This window comes from Nicotiana attenuata, unplaced genomic scaffold (genome assembly GCF_001879085.1).
Source record: "Nicotiana attenuata strain UT unplaced genomic scaffold, NIATTr2, whole genome shotgun sequence".
NCBI classification, from domain to species: domain Eukaryota; kingdom Viridiplantae; phylum Streptophyta; class Magnoliopsida; order Solanales; family Solanaceae; genus Nicotiana; species Nicotiana attenuata.
This window is the reverse complement of record NW_017671845.1, coordinates 114,558-131,547: the sequence shown is the minus strand read 5'-3', so window position 1 is coordinate 131,547 and position 16,990 is coordinate 114,558. Positions and strand designations below refer to the sequence as shown.

The 16,990-nt window shown below is 36.8% G+C and overlaps 1 protein-coding gene across 4 annotated transcripts; it reads left to right on the top strand.

Moving 5' to 3' along the window:
* The first annotated feature begins 3,784 nt into the window (after positions 1-3,784).
* Positions 3,785-16,148, top strand: LOC109210522 (peptidyl-prolyl cis-trans isomerase CYP57). 4 transcript variants are annotated; one of them, XM_019373946.1, is made up of 10 exons: positions 3,785-4,200; positions 7,919-8,097; positions 8,185-8,286; positions 9,822-9,928; positions 10,033-10,174; positions 11,847-12,069; positions 13,149-13,194; positions 14,411-14,603; positions 15,316-15,447; positions 15,680-16,148. In XM_019373946.1, exons 1-10 carry the CDS (start codon positions 3,981-3,983, stop codon positions 15,818-15,820), a joined length of 1,485 nt encoding a protein of 494 aa, XP_019229491.1. In that variant the 5' UTR covers positions 3,785-3,980; the 3' UTR covers positions 15,821-16,148. The 4 variants fall into 4 exon arrangements, with proteins under 4 accessions (XP_019229491.1, XP_019229490.1, XP_019229493.1 ...); XM_019373945.1 differs by having other exon boundaries at positions 14,408-14,603; XM_019373948.1 differs by having other exon boundaries at positions 3,786-4,200; positions 13,149-13,188.
* The last annotated feature ends 842 nt before the right edge of the window (positions 16,149-16,990 follow it).

Genomic DNA, 16,990 nt, shown 5'->3' with positions numbered 1-16,990 from the left:
TCATTTGGACCAGATTTTGTGACTTTCTTATTGGAAAATGAGCCTCAAACATTTAAAGAAGCTATGTCTTCTTCGGAATCATTGTTATGGAAAGAGGCGGTCAATAGTGAAATAGAATCCATACTAAACAACCATACATGGGAATTGGTTGATCTTCCTCCTGGAAATAAACCGTTGGGATCTAAATGGATCTTTAAGAGGAAAATAAAAGATGATGGTACTATTGACAAGTATAAGGCAAGACTTGTGGTCAAAGGGTATAGACAACGAGAAGGTCTTGACTATTTTGATACATACTCTCCAGTTACAAGAATTACATCCATACGAACGTTAGTAGCGTTAGCTGCAGTTTATGGTCTTGAAATTCATCAAATGGATGTTAAGACGGCCTTCTTAAATGGAGAGTTGGAGGAAGAAATTTACATGGAACAACCTGAAGGGTTTGTAGTTCCAGGGAAAGAAAAGAAGGTCTGTAGACTTGCTAAGTCCCTTTACGAATTAAAACAAGCACCCAAACAATGGCATGCTAAATTTGACCAAACAATGTTGTCAAATGGATTTAAGATAAATGAATGTGATAAATGTGTGTACATTAAAAATGTTCCAAATCACATAGTCATTGTTTGCTTATATGTGGATGATATGCTCATAATGAGTAATGACATTGCCAACATAAATGCTACTAAGCGTATGCTAACTAGCAAGTTTGATATGAAAGACTTGGGAGTTGCTGATTTAATTCTGGGAATTAAGATCCATAAGACTTCTCAAGGTCTAGCATTGTCACAATCTCATTATATTAAGACAGTACTTGAAAAATTCAAGCACTTGGGCTTTAAAGTTGCAAAGACTCCAATTGATGTGAATCTTGCATTAGCAAAGAACAAAGGCCAGAGCATATCACAATTGGATTATGCTCGTGTGTTGGGTTGCTTAATGTATATCATGAATTGTACACGACCAGGTATAGCTTGTGCTATAAGTAAATTGAGTCGATATACGAGCAATCCAGGCCAATCTCATTAGATGGCCATGAAACGAGTTTTGGGGTATTTAGTACATACCCAGGACTTTGCTTTGACTACAATAAATATCCTGCAGTCATTGAGGGATACTGTGATGCAAATTGGATCACCGGATCAACTGATTCCAAGTCCACAAGTGGATATGTATTCACTATTGGTGGAGGAGCGGTATCTTGGAAGTCATCTAAACAAACTTGTATTGCCCGCTCTACAATGGAGGCTGAGTTCACAGCCTTGGATAAAGCAGGTGAAGAAGCTGAATGGCTCCGGAATTTCTTGGAAGATATTCCATTTTGGCCCAAACCGTTGGCACCAATATGCATACATTGTGATAGTCAAGCGGCAATTGGAAGGGCTGGGAGCGCTATGTATAACGGTAAGTCTCGTCATATACGACGAAGACATAAAACCGTTAGACAATTACTCTCTAGAGGAATTATCACGATTGACTATGTAAAGTCAAGTGATAATGTGTCGGATCCACTTACAAAAGGCCTAACTAGAGAGGTAGTTGAGAAGTCATCAAGGGGAATGGGACTGTGGTCGAGAACAAGTCATAGTGGCGGTAACTCTACCTAGAAGACTGGAGATCCCAAGATCTAGGTTCAAGGAGATCAAACAAAGTCATTTATAACGGTTCAACATTGTCAACTAAACTTTTGGTCCATTCTCGTGATGAGACAATGTTCAGTACCAAGGATAAAACATTAAGGCTTTTTAATGATTTCTAAAATTTGATACGGGGTATATCAAATAGTGTATCTACGGGATGACACGTTTAGGAATCACCTATGTAAGTGTGAAGTGTTAGCCGCTTCAAGGAGAACATTATAAGGCCAATTCTCTACGCACTTATGAAATCAGGCGGTGTTCATGGCTGAAACGAACACAACAATGAGAACCAAAGACGGTTAAGGGTTGATTGTGTGACTTGTGGTTGTCTAGGTATACACTAAAGTTCGACGGTTCAAAGATATCAAATCTACCGATTGATCGAGTATATCCAACATAAGTTCACTACGGAAGGTTCAAAGGGAAACCTACTTATCCAGATGCAATTAATCCTTACTTGCAAATCACACAGTTTTTCATGCTTACTTTCGTGATATAGCCATTCCCCATTCATGTGGGGGATTGTTGGGTTTTGGATGTATTTAATTAATATATTAAATACTTAAAAGAGGGTGAATGGGAAATGGAGGGAAATGAAATTTTTGAGTGAAATTTTAAGTTTCCCCCCTTGGCAAGTGGGCATTGTCCCATATTGGAAGAGGAAGAGGTTTTTTATGGGTATATAAGCAATTGCTCTTCTTCTAGCTCTTAAAGAGTTGAGAAGAAGGCAAGCCTCGCGCCGTCGTCGTCGTCGCTCGCTCGGCTCGGCTTCGGCTTCGGCTTCGGCTTCGGCTTCGGCTTCGGCTTCGGCTTCGGCTTCGGCTTCGGATTCGGATTCGGATTCGGATTCGGATTCGGATTCGGATTCGGTCAAATGATCGATTGATTGATTAACTTTTTTGACCAAATTTATTTGTTAATAGTAAAATATTAACAGAAATGTTATTAAATATTTATTTTAATAACAGAATATTAATATTAAATATTAATATTAAATCCAATCCGTTTTTCTGTTTTGGTAACAGAAAAGTAACTACCCTCTTCAATTTTCCCTCTTTATTTTCCCTCTTTATTGTTGAGTAAATGGCCATTTATGTAATGGCATTTATGCTGTGGGCGTTTTGCATAAACAACCATTCTGAAGAGTTTCACCTCTTCAGATTTCAGCCCAACTTTGGCTATAAATACAACACTATTCTGCTCAGAATTTCACTACGATTTTCTGAGTTTTCTCTCCTTCTTCTGCATACTTTTAGCATCAAACAAAGTAAAAAGTAAGTGTGATTTGCTACCGAACTTTGTGTTCGCTGAAACACTGGGGTTTGAAGTACCACTACACCAGTGTGTAATTCGTTCTATCCTGGGAGGAAATAATCCATAACCTTGGGTACTAGGAGGGGATTAAATTCCTTAAGGAAACACTGTGAATTCAGTGGGCTCGAATTGGTTTTATGTCATTTCTGTTTATGTTCATTTCTGTTTATATTCATTTATACTTCCAGAATTATTTTACAAATACAGTCTAATAACAAGCTTAAGGAATTTAATTTATTTTCTGTATTTGTACTTACTGTTTCTGGAAGAGTAAAACCTGTGTGGTTTTGTACTCTATTAAAATCTACGTGATTTTAATGTTTGTGTCATTCTTTTACAGAAATGACTAATGAGAATGAGAACCAAGTTATTCCAATGGTGACTGTCAATGCCTCAACAAGCCGAACGACACCGGCAGCATTAGAACTTCATCTTAAGCTACGACTTTAAACAAATTCTATTGTACCTTGACTCCAAACTCCTGTAAAGTAGGCACTAAACATTACAGATTTACCCATACGCTAGTATTTTATTGAAAAAATAATTTTACGTTAAAAAGGGTATAAAAGTCGGTTAATATTTCGGGGATATTTTTATCGTTCAACATTTAGCATGGAATATTCGTGCTTTTTATAATTATATATATATATATATATATATATATATATATATATATATATATATATATATATATATATATATATATATATATATTTCAATTGATTCACCGTAAAATTTCGGGTTATTTTGACGTTCTTTAAAGCCTAAATACATATATATTTGATGATAGATACGTGAAAATTTTAATTTCTAATTCCCAAAACGGTATTGTTGAGAAAAAGCTAAGTAAAAATAAATAACTTCCGGAACAAAGAAATTAAGGAAAATTCTGGAGAGGAACAAACGACGTCAAAGGACGTATTTTAGCACCAAGCAATTGAACATTTTATTTCGGTTTTGTAAATTAGGAGTTGAGAAAGAAGAAAAACCTCCATAACCAATTGACGCTAGAAAGCTGCTACTGAATAAATGTCGACAGTGTACGTATTGGAACCGCCGACGAAGGGAAAAGTTGTACTCAACACGACGTATGGGCCAATAGATATAGAACTATGGCCAAAAGAAGCTCCAAAAGCTGTAAGAAATTTCGTTCAATTGTGTCTCGAAGGTTACTATGACAATACAATTTTTCATCGTGTCATCAAATCTTTCCTTGTTCAAGGTGGTGACCCTACCGGCACTGGCACTGGTAACAAAAATCGATTCATTTTTTTTAATCTACTATTTTAGTTAGCAGTTTGATAATGTTGTTTAATTTGATTTACTTTGAATTTCCTAATTTAATGTTTGATTGTAATTGCCATTTAGGGCTAAGTGGAGCTTAGTTGTGTGATTGGCAGGGGCGGATGATGTAGAGTTATAGGTATGGGTCACCGAACCTAGTAGCTTTGGCTCGGATGCTATATATGTCTTAAATTAATCACTAAATAAGTACAAATAATTGATTATGTACCTAGTAAATCAAATGAGTTGTGGTAGAATCATGAACTTGAACCTATAAAGTTCAAATGCTAGATCCGCCTTTGTCACTAAATGGACTTCTCAAATAGTGAGAATTTGATGATAATTACGATAGGGGCTAAGTGGTGGGAACTTAAACATTATTCATGCATTTCATTTATGTAGCTCATGAACTAAAATGTTAATTTTATTGGGTTAGGGGATGCCAGTATTGATTTATTTTGTTCATGTACTTGGGAAAAGGAGAAGACAAAAAATTAAATGAAGATACTTGTACACTAGGCTTGATACATGATATGGATCTCATATAAATGCACATGTATCCTAGTCATTTTGTTCAACCCAAGTAGTCCAAAGAAGAGTCATTATAATAAAGAAGAAAGATTAAGGCGTTCACTCTCATCCATCAAATCTTGAATGACAAGATGCTGGAGATGCTCGAGAAGGTTGCCAATGCAACCACCTCCAAAAAGCATGGAAAATTCTCCCAGCTTCCTTTAGAGATTGGACTAGGTGAAAAGTGTCTGACTCCAAACCTTATGAGGAGAGTTCAAATCGTTCCAAATAAGGCATTTAAGTCCATCTCTGATTTTAGTTCAATAGTTTTGGCTATTGTCATTCAAATGAAGAGGTATAGTGAAGATTTAAGGGATGAACAAGTTGTTGCAGAAGTAACACGACCCTTAGATTCATGATTTAACTATGTGGTTGTTGCCACTGAAAAGTCCAGACTTGGGTACCATGGCTATTGAATAACGTATCGGATCCTTAAAAGCACAAGAAGTAATAGTGAAGAAGCCGAAATAATAATCAGTTAAACAAGCTCTGCAAGCACATCTTTCTTTGGAGGAGAAAGATGAAAAACATGGATTGCAAGAAAGAGGTTGTGGATGTGGGACAAGTCATTGTAATCAAGAAGGAGGAGGTGGATACCTCCAAATAAATAAATAAAAAAGTTGAGACTCCAACCAAGGAAGAGGTCATGGAAGAGGCAGACGAAGAAGGCTGACAAGGAAGGCATGACAAATCAATGTTGAAGTAATGCTTGTCATGAATCTGGTCATTACTTTTGGGAATATTAAAATAATGTGGAATAAAAAAATTATTTTGCAGAGAGCAAATAGATGAAGATAGTACTTTACTTATTGGATGCAAGGCGAAAAAAAGTATAGAAAGAAACTATTGACACCTTGATTTTGGTGCAAATTCTCATATTTGTGGAGAGAAACATTTATTTGTAAAGTTTGCAGAGTTGAATGGTGGCAACATTACTTTGGGAGACTCCTTACGAGTTCAAATCAAAGGCAGGGGTATAATTCTATTTCATTAGAAATGTGGAAGTTATCAATTTATCTCTGGTGTCTTATATATACTAGAGATGAAAAGTAATATTTGGAGTTCGGGATAGCTTTTGGAGAAATATTATGATATTCATTTGAAAAATTAAAGGTTGACTTTGAAAGATAAAGATGGAGATTAGTACCCAGGGTTCCTATAGCTATACTCCCTCTACTCTAGCTTGTATGACATAGTTTGACATGATACGATGCTTAAGAAAGATATGAAGACTTTTGAAACTTGTGGTCTTAAACATGCCATAGCATTTGTGGCTATAAAACTATTGAAACTTGTGGTTGTAAACATGCAATAACATTTGTGTGACTAAAACAACTTTATTAAGAGTAAAATGAGAAGTTTTAACTTAATTTATTTTCTTCATTTTCTTGGCCTGGATACCACCATCATAAAAAACAGCAACAGCAACAACAACAACAACATATCCAGTGCGATCCCACAAATGAGGTCTGGGAGGGTGGGTTGTACGCACACCTTACCCCTACCTATGTGAGGTAGAAAGATTATTTTCGATAGACCCTCGACTCAAGAAAAGCGTTTTCAGAACAAGTTTGAAAAATACAAGAGTAAAAAAGTTAAGATGAAAAAGGTAAGTTTGAAAAGTATTGACACCAACAATATATAAAATTATCTCTTCTTATCTTTCAGTGAAATCCTCTTTCTTTGTCATAAAGAAGATAAAAGATTAAGCTCCAAAAAAATGGACACGTGACCCATCTGAAGAAGTTGAATGACTATCTTCCGGAACTTTTTTGTTCGCTCTTATTTAATGGCATTATTTATTTTCTTTTTCTTTTTCTTTTAGGGTATCTGTTTTGATCTCCGATAAATCTTTATTTGATGAAGTAAGATAATTTCATTAAATGACATCAAGAAGATGCATAGCAAAAATATACAACAAAAGTGTGGTTATTCATATACAAAAACATACTGAATAACTAAGGAGCAGACACAATCCAAAAAAGATTCAAAGCTAGTTACAGGGGCCTGGTTGAACCAAGTAAATAAATTGATTAGACAAGTTGCTTTAAGAGAGTGATTAGGAGTTGAAATCCCATAAAAACATCTGCGATTTCTCTCATTCCATATGCACCAAAAAATAGTAGCAGGCACCATTTGCCAAGTTTTTTTGATGGATTTCCCAACTCTCCATGATCGCCAGCTCTCATAAGCATCCTTGATACTGTAAGGCTGTAAGGCATGACCTAGGCAAGTCCAAAAACTGATAAAAACATGTTCCATATGTCAGCTGCTACTGTGCAATGAAGAAACATATGTCTCACACTCTCAGATTCCTCCTGGCACATAAAACATCTATTCACTGTCGGTACGCTTCTTCTACTGAGGTTGTCTTGAGTAAGGCAGGCTTCATACAGGCTTGTCCAGATAAAACCAATTACTTTTATAGGGAGTTTGGTTCTCCATATGAGCTTCCACGGCCATTTGTCAATCAACTCTTTATTGGAGCATAGATTGTCATATCCTCTTTTGACAGTATAGGTTCTATCTTTGGAATCTCCCCATTCCAGCTTGTCCTTCACCTGAGGGTTGATCTTAAAATCTGATAGTTTTGAAAGCAATCTCAGCAGGTCATTTAGTTCTCAGTCTTGGATATCTCTTCCGAACGGCAGTGCCAATAGTGCTCAATAGTGGAATCCTTGTTGCTGGCCAATAGAAATAGACTTGGGTGTTCGTCTTTCAAGATCTCTAACCCCAACCATCTATCTTTCCAGAAAGAAATATGAGTTCCATTCCCAAGCTTGAGTGATGAGAAAGTCACCCCATAACTTTGAAATGTGTTTCCATGGCCCAGAACCATGTGGCAGTCTACTCTGTCTAGTACACCAGTTGTTTGCCACCCCATATTTTGCTTGTATTACAACTTTCCACAGCCTAGGGTTCTCCATGTTGTACCGCCAGTGCTATTTCATTAACAAACTCTTGTTGTGTAAAGTTAGCTTTAGGGTGGACTGAAATGAAGAATGTTAGCTTCACTGGAAGCTCTCACTAATCAAGCTTATCATTAGTTGGGTCTCTTATATCCTCTTTTAGCATGCATTGCTGAAGATAATTTCCGTGGACTCATGCAGGTGGTGAAAGCATATATGGTGGTGTGTTTCCGGATGAATTTCACTCCCGTTTAAGATTCAAACACAGGGGTTTGGTGGCATGTGCTGGTGCAGGCTCACCAAATTCAAATGCGAGTCAATTCTTTATGACTTTGGATCGTTGCGATTTTCTCGACAAGAAGCATACAATTTTTGGAAAAGTAATCTACTTGTCTCTTTCATACCACATCTTGTCAAACCTTTTAACTTGTTTCTGTAGTTTTAGAGCTTCATTCCCTTATTTGCAGGTAAGTGGGGATTCAATATATAATCTTATAACATTGGGTGAAGTTGAAACTGGCAAGGATGATCGGCCTGTGGATCCTCCACCTAAGATACTATCTGTAGAGGTACCTAGATTTTTGTTTGTGCTCTCTTTCACTGCCTGTCTATGAGGTTGTGGCTACTGTTGAATTACATATCTCATGCTTGCCTTGAGGCCCACTGGATTATTGTTCGTCTGTGGTATTATCAAAGTAGCAGTTAGATAGACTCTATGTTACTCAACGGTATTTACTATTTAGAATCAGCTTTTTAACTTACTTTTCAGCTATTTACCTGATTATATTATGCACTTTTAGTGCTATCACAGGTGAAAAATGCAAAAAGCTCCGAGGTCCATTGGGCTTTTGGCGCAAAATGCAAATAAAAGGTGGGCTTTAATGAAGAAAGGCACTAATGTAGAAAAAATACAAATATGTATATGAAGTCCAAGACTAATAATTATAAGCATGAATGACAAATATATAGACAAAGAAATAGAAAAACAATTACGATAAAATGAAATATCAATTGTTCAGTATTGCCTCTTCAGGATTACGCTCATTGCCTTAGAGCCTTGATGACAGCCCTGAAGCATCTGCTAAGCGAGGTGAAGCGCTCAACATGTTTTGCGCCTCGCTTTAGGAACACTGGGATGGATTGGTGGGACAAGCAGTGATGATTTGTGCAGTTGCGCAGGGGACGTGCCCAGATGGATTTACTTTTAACTTTTCCTTAACACTGTTGGGATGCAGTAAAACATGATATGGAGCCTTAAATACTAAAGAGTTCTAGTTCATCCTTCATAGTTTTGATTCAAAGAAAGGAGTATAAACGAACATTGGTAGTTAGGGCCTTACAAGTCTGGTGGGTAGTGTTCATAAGATTATTGTATTACTGAGGCTTAAAGAGGTAGCAGATAAGCTGATATTTAATTCACAGATCTTAGGCGTCAGCCTTTTTCATATGTTACATGGAGCCTCTGGTTGATGTCCCTCACCGGCATCGAGACGACAAGACGTGGCTACGACATGGGATACGTGCCATATTCGATCAAGCCAAAGTCACCATGTCAATGTTTTGTTAGCTCTATCAGGATTATGGTCAGAGTGGAACCAGAAGAATCGTATTTTCTTGAACTATTTTCTTTTGTTCTTTTGGTTGTCCTCTGTATGCTCTCCCTGTTCATGATCATATTCTTGTCCCATAACAGCGTCAATGTCTTTCTTTGGATTTCTCTCGTTTGCTGCAGCTTTTTCCTCTTAATTAATCTTCTGTGAGAACTTTGTCCATTTCTTTAGTTCTTTATTTGTTATATTGTAAGATGTCATACGGTTCTTTCTTGACTGTCGTAGTTTAATGGTTAAATAAAATCATCTCATTTTGCTTTCTCTTCTTCTATTGCTCCTCGTTTTGTTGAAAAACTGTTCTTTATGTGTTGGGTTTCTCTCTGTTTTTCCAAATTATATCTAGCTTAAGAGATGTAATTTTCTGCAAATTTTGTTTCCTTTAAGGTTCTTATGTTTTGTGGGCTGTCTTACACTTATAGATCTTCTTCTACAGCCACTGGATTAGCTAACAGTCTGATGCTTATTGCTTAATTTATTCTGTGAATCATTGATAGGTATTATGGAACCCTTTTGAGGATATTGTCCCAAGAGCGAAGCTTGCAAAAGCTTTACCTTCTGAAGTAACAACTGAGAAGAAAGATGCAAAACATAAAGCTACTAAGTAAGATTATTTTGTCTGACTTCTAACTGAAGCAGTTATTTAGAAAGTGAAATAGTTTTCATCAATATCTTACGTTTTAACAAACCCTTTTCTGTTTCTCTCAGAAAGTTGAACTTGCTTTCATTTGGAGAAGAAGCAGAAGAGGAGGAGAAAGAGCTTGCAGCTGTGCGTACAAGGATAAGAAGCAGTCATGATGTCTTGGATGATCCACGTTTGCTGAAGGAAGGAAAACATGATCAAGCTTTGGTAACGACTATGTTTTTGCTATGATATGCCAATCCTGCATCATCTCTATCTACAAAAGTATCAAGCCCTCTACCTTATAGTTGCTATGTCAGAAAAACAAGTAAAATTATGACAATCTCTGGTAAGGAGTATATATGTTCATAAAGGAGTGCAGTCAGTTTCTTTGTATCTCATTCCGCTTATACATCGTAAGCAAGGGAGGCTCAATTTTAGTTTCTTCAAAGCATTAGCCAAGCAGAATTGAGTTTTCCTGCATGGGGGTTAAGGAGGCTTCTGATATTTTACTAGGTTCCTTGCTTCTGTGTCCCTTTCCCTCCAAGTAAAACAGCCCTTTACTAGCTCATCACAAGTATTCTTTTTGTTAAGTTCAAAGAATGCGCTTTCCTTAAATAGAATGTGTTAAGAAGCAGTAAGATTGCATCCTAGTGCTCAAATTTCTGCTCTAAAGAAGATACCTGATATAAATCCATTCAGGAAGCATGATATCGCCCATAATCACAATTTGATCCACACCATTGTAAGGTTCTACTCAATAACCTATAGTTTTCTTTTCCCAATAGGAGAGGGGTAACCGCTCATTGGATAGTTGCGTATTTTCCTGAGCATAACGAGGATGGTTGCGTGTTAGCCTACCTGTCATGGTTGTCAGGTTTGGTGTCTTATGTGTTAGACTTCGGCTCATTACAACCTAACTCTCCCAAATTACTACAATGTTGCTCTCACATTATCGGCTAACTTCCTTGTTATAGTCCCAAATCTATGCATACTGCTAATATTATGTGCTAAACATTACCTCCATATTTACCACAACTAGCTACTGTTGGTTTCCTTTCTTGTCCTTGTAATATTTTATCAATACAGTCGGATCCTCTATGTTCACAAAAATATTGGTAATCAGTGCGGCTTTCATTCCACATTCAACCACTATGTCATATCCTATTTGAATCATTTGCATGGAGGCAGGGGCGGACTAGAGCATTCAATACGGGTTCCCGGGAACCCAGTAACTCTTGCGTAGATCCTGTATTTATATTAAGAAATTCATAAAATATTTATAAATATTTAACTGTGAACCCAGTCATTATTGTATATTAATTTAAAATTATGGTAGGAACCCATAAGCCTCAAATCCTGGATCCGCCTCTGATGGAGGTACAGTTATTATTGTTATGCTGATTCCAGCTTCGTCTCCTATTTTATTCCAAATGACTTCCTCTTCAGCATCTCAAAACCTTGCAGGAGTTGTAAGATCATGCGTGTCACTCTCAGCATTATGGTCAACTTTTGGATTTTGTAGTCTTGTCACTGTTGTCTCCTCAATCATTGTTACTTTTGCAATTTTTGTTAAGTAAGCTGTCATAAGCACCAGATTGATGTGTTTATAGGATTTATGTATGGTTTTGGTTTCAAGCCTTAGAAATAGTCTCTTGCAAATATGCAAGGTAAGACTACGTGCAATTACGTTGTGTAATTATGTGCAAGGTAAGCCAAGGTATGTGCAAGGTAATTATGTGCAAGGTAAGCCAAGGTAAGACTACGTGCAATCGACTCAATGTGGTTTGGCCCTTCCCCGAACCCTGTGCATAGTGGGAGCATGCTGCACCTGGCTGCCGTTTCTTCAGTACATATTATGTTGTAGGGTAAATAACACAGTGGAAAACTGCTCATGCAGGACTCAAATGACGGAAAATCAACAAGGGATGTTCAGTTGACAATCAGAGAAGCTTTGGGATCAAAGAAAGAAGCGTCTCGTAAAGAATCAGAAGCTGGTTTTCATGAATCCCTTGATAACAGTGATGAAGACGAGGCTGGCTTTGATGCACGTATGCGTCAGCAGATACTAAAAAGGAGGAAGGAGCTTGGCGATCCACCACCCAAACAAAAGTTGCTCAAAGGTAAAAACATTTATTCAAATTCGAAGACTAAAACCCCTTTTGCAGCACACAATGTGGTCTCATTTTGTTTGTTTTGTGACAACTCGTCGCCAAGTATCTTCTTTAAATATCTTGCAAATTCTAAGGCATTTTGTGATGCTCCTACGTATGCTTTCATTGCTGTTAGTTCATTTGTTTGAATAAGCTTAGTTACCTGAACTTCTTTTATAAAGTTCATTTGTGGGTGCAGCACACTGAAACTAGGAATTATAGACTCTTTCTTACATGTACTAAATCTTGCTCTATCCCTTCATAGTTTCTCTTGTTTCTCTTTCTGTATGATCCTTATTATACCCATATGAGTTATAGTGGAGTAACTTTCCATGTATGCATCTTCTTTACATTCCTTTGAAAGCCTAGCTGAACAATACCTCTTTCACAATATCTGGCGTGGACATGTTAACTTGAATCATCTCAAAATTATCATACCACAATCAAACAGTTACCTGACAATGTAATAGGAGATTATCCACGTCTTCACCCGAGCTCTGTCCCGTCTGTCAAATCTCATAAGGAGTTACTTTAACATTTTATTCAATTTGCGTGCTACACCGACCGGTGTCTATAATAGGGATATGAAATATGTGAGGATGCTTGATAGTGCTCTTCATCTACTGCCTTCTCTCGACAAATATCCCCTTTTCCGTTTTGTGTGTCTCTTCTTACTCTTTCTATTACCGCATTCTATGTTACTCGGTCCTTGTTAGATGCACCTAGGTGCAACAGGGATAGGTGGTGGGAAGAGCTCTAACCTTGTAGTTCAACACCTGTACTAGATTCTCAATGTTCTCCACTTCACCCGCTGAGATGATTTCACATTGAACTTACCACAGATCAGAATGTTTTTACCATGGAAATTGCACAAATTTATGTGTTATAGGCCTGTAACTGTTTAGTACTAGCACACCCCAGTTTTACATGTATGCTTGTATACATTTTTCTTATGTGGCTTCATTTTGGTTAAGCTTTGTTAACTTTTTTGATCATTTTGCGTTTATCAAAGAGGAATTTAATCATTTTGCATTAATCTTCTTATTCAGAGAATGCTAATGCGAGAAATCGTTCGCCATCTCCTCCAAGGTGCAGGTTTAATCTTATTTCTCTCCATGCTGTTCTCGTTCTTATAGCACATTGCCATCTCAAAATACAACAGTAGCTGAATATCTAGTTTTTTGAGCATATGCTCTTTAACCATCTGCTTGTGTCCAGCATTTATTACGTTCTACTTTTGTTGAACTACATGAATATGCTTTTTATATGAGATGGTCACATAGTTCAACGGTGGTTATCCCTAAATACTTATTACTGTTTGTTGGATAGCAGGTTACTGACAATATTAAGTTGTGAAGTAGGAAGTTATTGAAGCTTAAATATGAGAAATTTAGTAAATTGGATAGCATGGTTAAGAAAAGGCTTCAAACTTTGATTGAGATGATGGTTTTACTTCTTTTCTATATTACATGTTGTATGCCAAAGGGCCTTGTTTGCTGGCACATCTCCTTTTGAAAGGGTGGAAAATGCTTTTGTACAAATGAGGGTATGGCTTTTGTTTTCTGTTAAATTCTTGAAGCCCCCAAAGTTCACAAGGATAGTACCTTGTAAATACTGTTGCCAGCATAATCTTTGTGCTGATGAATAAAATTTGTTATCATTCTCAAAAAAATTCTTGAAGCACCCATGAGGTGCTAATTAGTAGAGATGATTGTGGAGAATTATATTTTGGCATAGGTTCATTTCGATTGGTATACCACTTATATATTAGGGTTGTTCACACGAAATTTGTACAATTATTACTTTATGGTAATTCACTGACTGCTCATTCCTGTTGATACCATCAGGCATCTTGGTATGGGCACAGTTAGATGAAAAGGTTGAAATAACTAGGAACTAAAGATGTGGTCAAAGATGAGGTTATCTGATCTAGGATGACTTTAGTATTTTTTCATCTCCTTTTTTTTGCTGACACACTATTTTTCTTGAGTAATTTGTTGCTTGCCATGTGTCCAAGGATGCATGGTTGAGATTGGGATACTGATAGCCATTAGTGTCACACTCATTAAACTGCGGTTTGATTTCAAGTGGTTTAGGTTGTATGCACTCTCCTGCGACATAATGAACTGTTTGATTTATTGATTACATTCAGAACTATATTCTCTTCTGGTGCAAAAGATGACTATCTTGAGAAAATCCTTTGTATAATTTTTTTTCTAAAATAAAATTTGTGCTTCTCTTTCCCTCAACATATTTGAAAGCTCATTAGTTGCAGGTTTGCAGCTCAATGATCATAATTTGATTTTAGTAGGTCTGATGCTGAACATGACGATGACCGGCCAAAAGTGGATAAGTTGGCTCTTAAGAGAAAAGGAATAGGCTCTGAAGCGAGGGCTGAACGTATGGCCAATGCAGATACAGACTTACAGTTGTTGTCTGGCCCTGAACGAGAAAGACAGCTGCTAAAGCAAAAAAGACGAGGACGAAAAGGACATGAGGAAGACGTATGCCTCTAAATACTGTTAGATTTTCCTTTTCTGGTTTATGTTTTGTAATTATTTTTTATGGGGATCAAAAAACAAAAAAGAAAACAAAGAGGGGACTTTGGGGATGAAACAAAGCTTCACTGAACGAGATGTGTCTTTATGGATCCGTTTGCATATATACTTGCCCATCCTCCTTCCCCACCAAAAAAAGAAAAAGAAAAAAAGTTGGTGACTACTGGAAAACTCGCTGTTGCGTTGAACCAAGAGCGATTTCTTCCATTATATGTCCCTCTTGATACATGTGGCAATTATGGTTCTTTTTTTTTTTTTTGGCTGTGGCAGTACGGACAAAATGAACTAAATTTTCTTTGATTTTCGTTTTCTATGTTTGATGCATTATATCTTTTGCTTTTGCATAGTTTACAGGGTTTGTGTTGGATCCCTTTTTAATGGATGTTCATCCATGGTCTCTGTTACAGGAGTTCTTCCATTTTCTAAATGTTGTTTAAACATCTTAAATGAAAAATATCTGAAATCTTGTCTCTATGTTAATCCCAATATGTAGGAAAATTTCCATGTTGAGTTTTCCCGGTAATAGTTAAAGACATTAACTATGGATTCAGGCTGATTTAAGTTTGGACTTATATGGAATGGATATGTGTTCTTGCTGGCAGCTTTCTCTATTCTATGCGTTTCTGCAGTTTGCTCATTACTTTTGTATGTCTGTTAGGTGCTGGCAAAACTGGAGAAGTTTAAGTCTGGACTTTTTGCTAAAGCCAATGGATCTACTAATGCTGGCAAGGAGGAAGAGTTATCCGATTGGGCAGCAGTTACACTAAAATTCACTCCTGAACCTGGAAAGGTACTTGTTCAATAACTTGTTCTCGGGATGGTTGGAAACTTATGAAAAGCATAATTCTTCATTGTAGGCTCTATACGTGCTTGCTTTCTGGAGTTTCTTGCTTTGGGGTGGGGTTTGGGGGCGGTGAAGATTAAATAGGAATCAAACTTCACTGAATTTGAATGTGAATCCCCAAGACCTTCATGCTTATTATGTTCATTTCTACTTCTTAAATTATTGGTTCCATCGGCAGGATAAAATGTCTCGTACTGAGGACCCCAACGATTATGTGGTACACGATCCTCTTCTGGAGAAAGGAAAAGAGAAGTTCAATAAAATGATGGCCAAGCAAAAGCGACGAGAAAGGGAATGGGCTGGCAAATCTCTTACTTGAGCTGATCTTCCAGCTGAAGAAAGTTGAAGTGCTATTTGTGAAGTTACTCAGTATTCATATTGAAGTGGCGATGTTGTTGGTTCTCTCTTTTTTGAAGGAAAGAGCTGTATAGCTCGTTGGACTATGGCATTTTGAGTCCCAATGTCCTCTTCCGGGGCCAAATATACATCTGGTGATATGTATTTTTCCTGTCCTGTGATCATTTCCTTTTATTCAAAATGGATAGGAAATGTTGTACCAATATACTTTTGATTTCAAAGGAATGTGGAAATGATCTTAAGAATGTAAATATTTAACATTCCCATTAAAATGGCTCCAAATCTGCTCATAATGGACTACAAAAATGGTCTCTTATGTTTGAGGTTAGGTTCAAAGTAGTCCCTTAAGTATGTACTGAGTAGTTTTGATCCTTTAAGTTTGTCAAAAGTTAACACTTTTGGTCTTTGTACAAAATTTAACAAATTATGTTTTGTTAGATTTGATGAAAGCTGTGACAAAAAAAAATTAACCCTAAACACTAGGACTGTCTCATCAAATTGTAAAAAATGTAACCCAAAAAACTGCAATAGACACTAAAAAGATACGAAAAACAGTAGAAAATTCACCTTAAAAAGCTGAACCAGATTCTAGAAATGGATGAAATAGTAGCAAAAATTACAAAAATTGTACCTCTAAATGTGAATTCCTCTTTTTTTTAACAATACCAGTGGGAATTGAACTGACATCGAACTGATAGAGAAATATTTAACGGAGACCAAAAGTGTTAACTTTTGGCAAACTTGAAGGACCAAAACTGCTTAACTTAAAGGGCTACTTTGACCCTACCCTCAAACATAAGGGATCATTTTTGTCATCTTCTCGGACTACATCTCAAACTATATTCTCTTTCCCTATGGCCAATTGGCCATTCCCTCTTTGGACCAGTTACTCTATACCTAAAATTAACTGAAGCAAATGTGTAAAAAAAAAAATGAAGAGAGTAACATCTTATCTAGATTATAGTTTTGACTCAACTTGCACTACAACTTGCAAAAAGACAAAAATGATTTTTTTTTTTAATAAAATCCATCCTTATGACGGAGGAGTTAGGCTAGATTCCAACTTGTTCATTCCAAAAAATCATAATTATACGGAGGAGGACATACACTTTGGCTTGGCTTCTATTACATG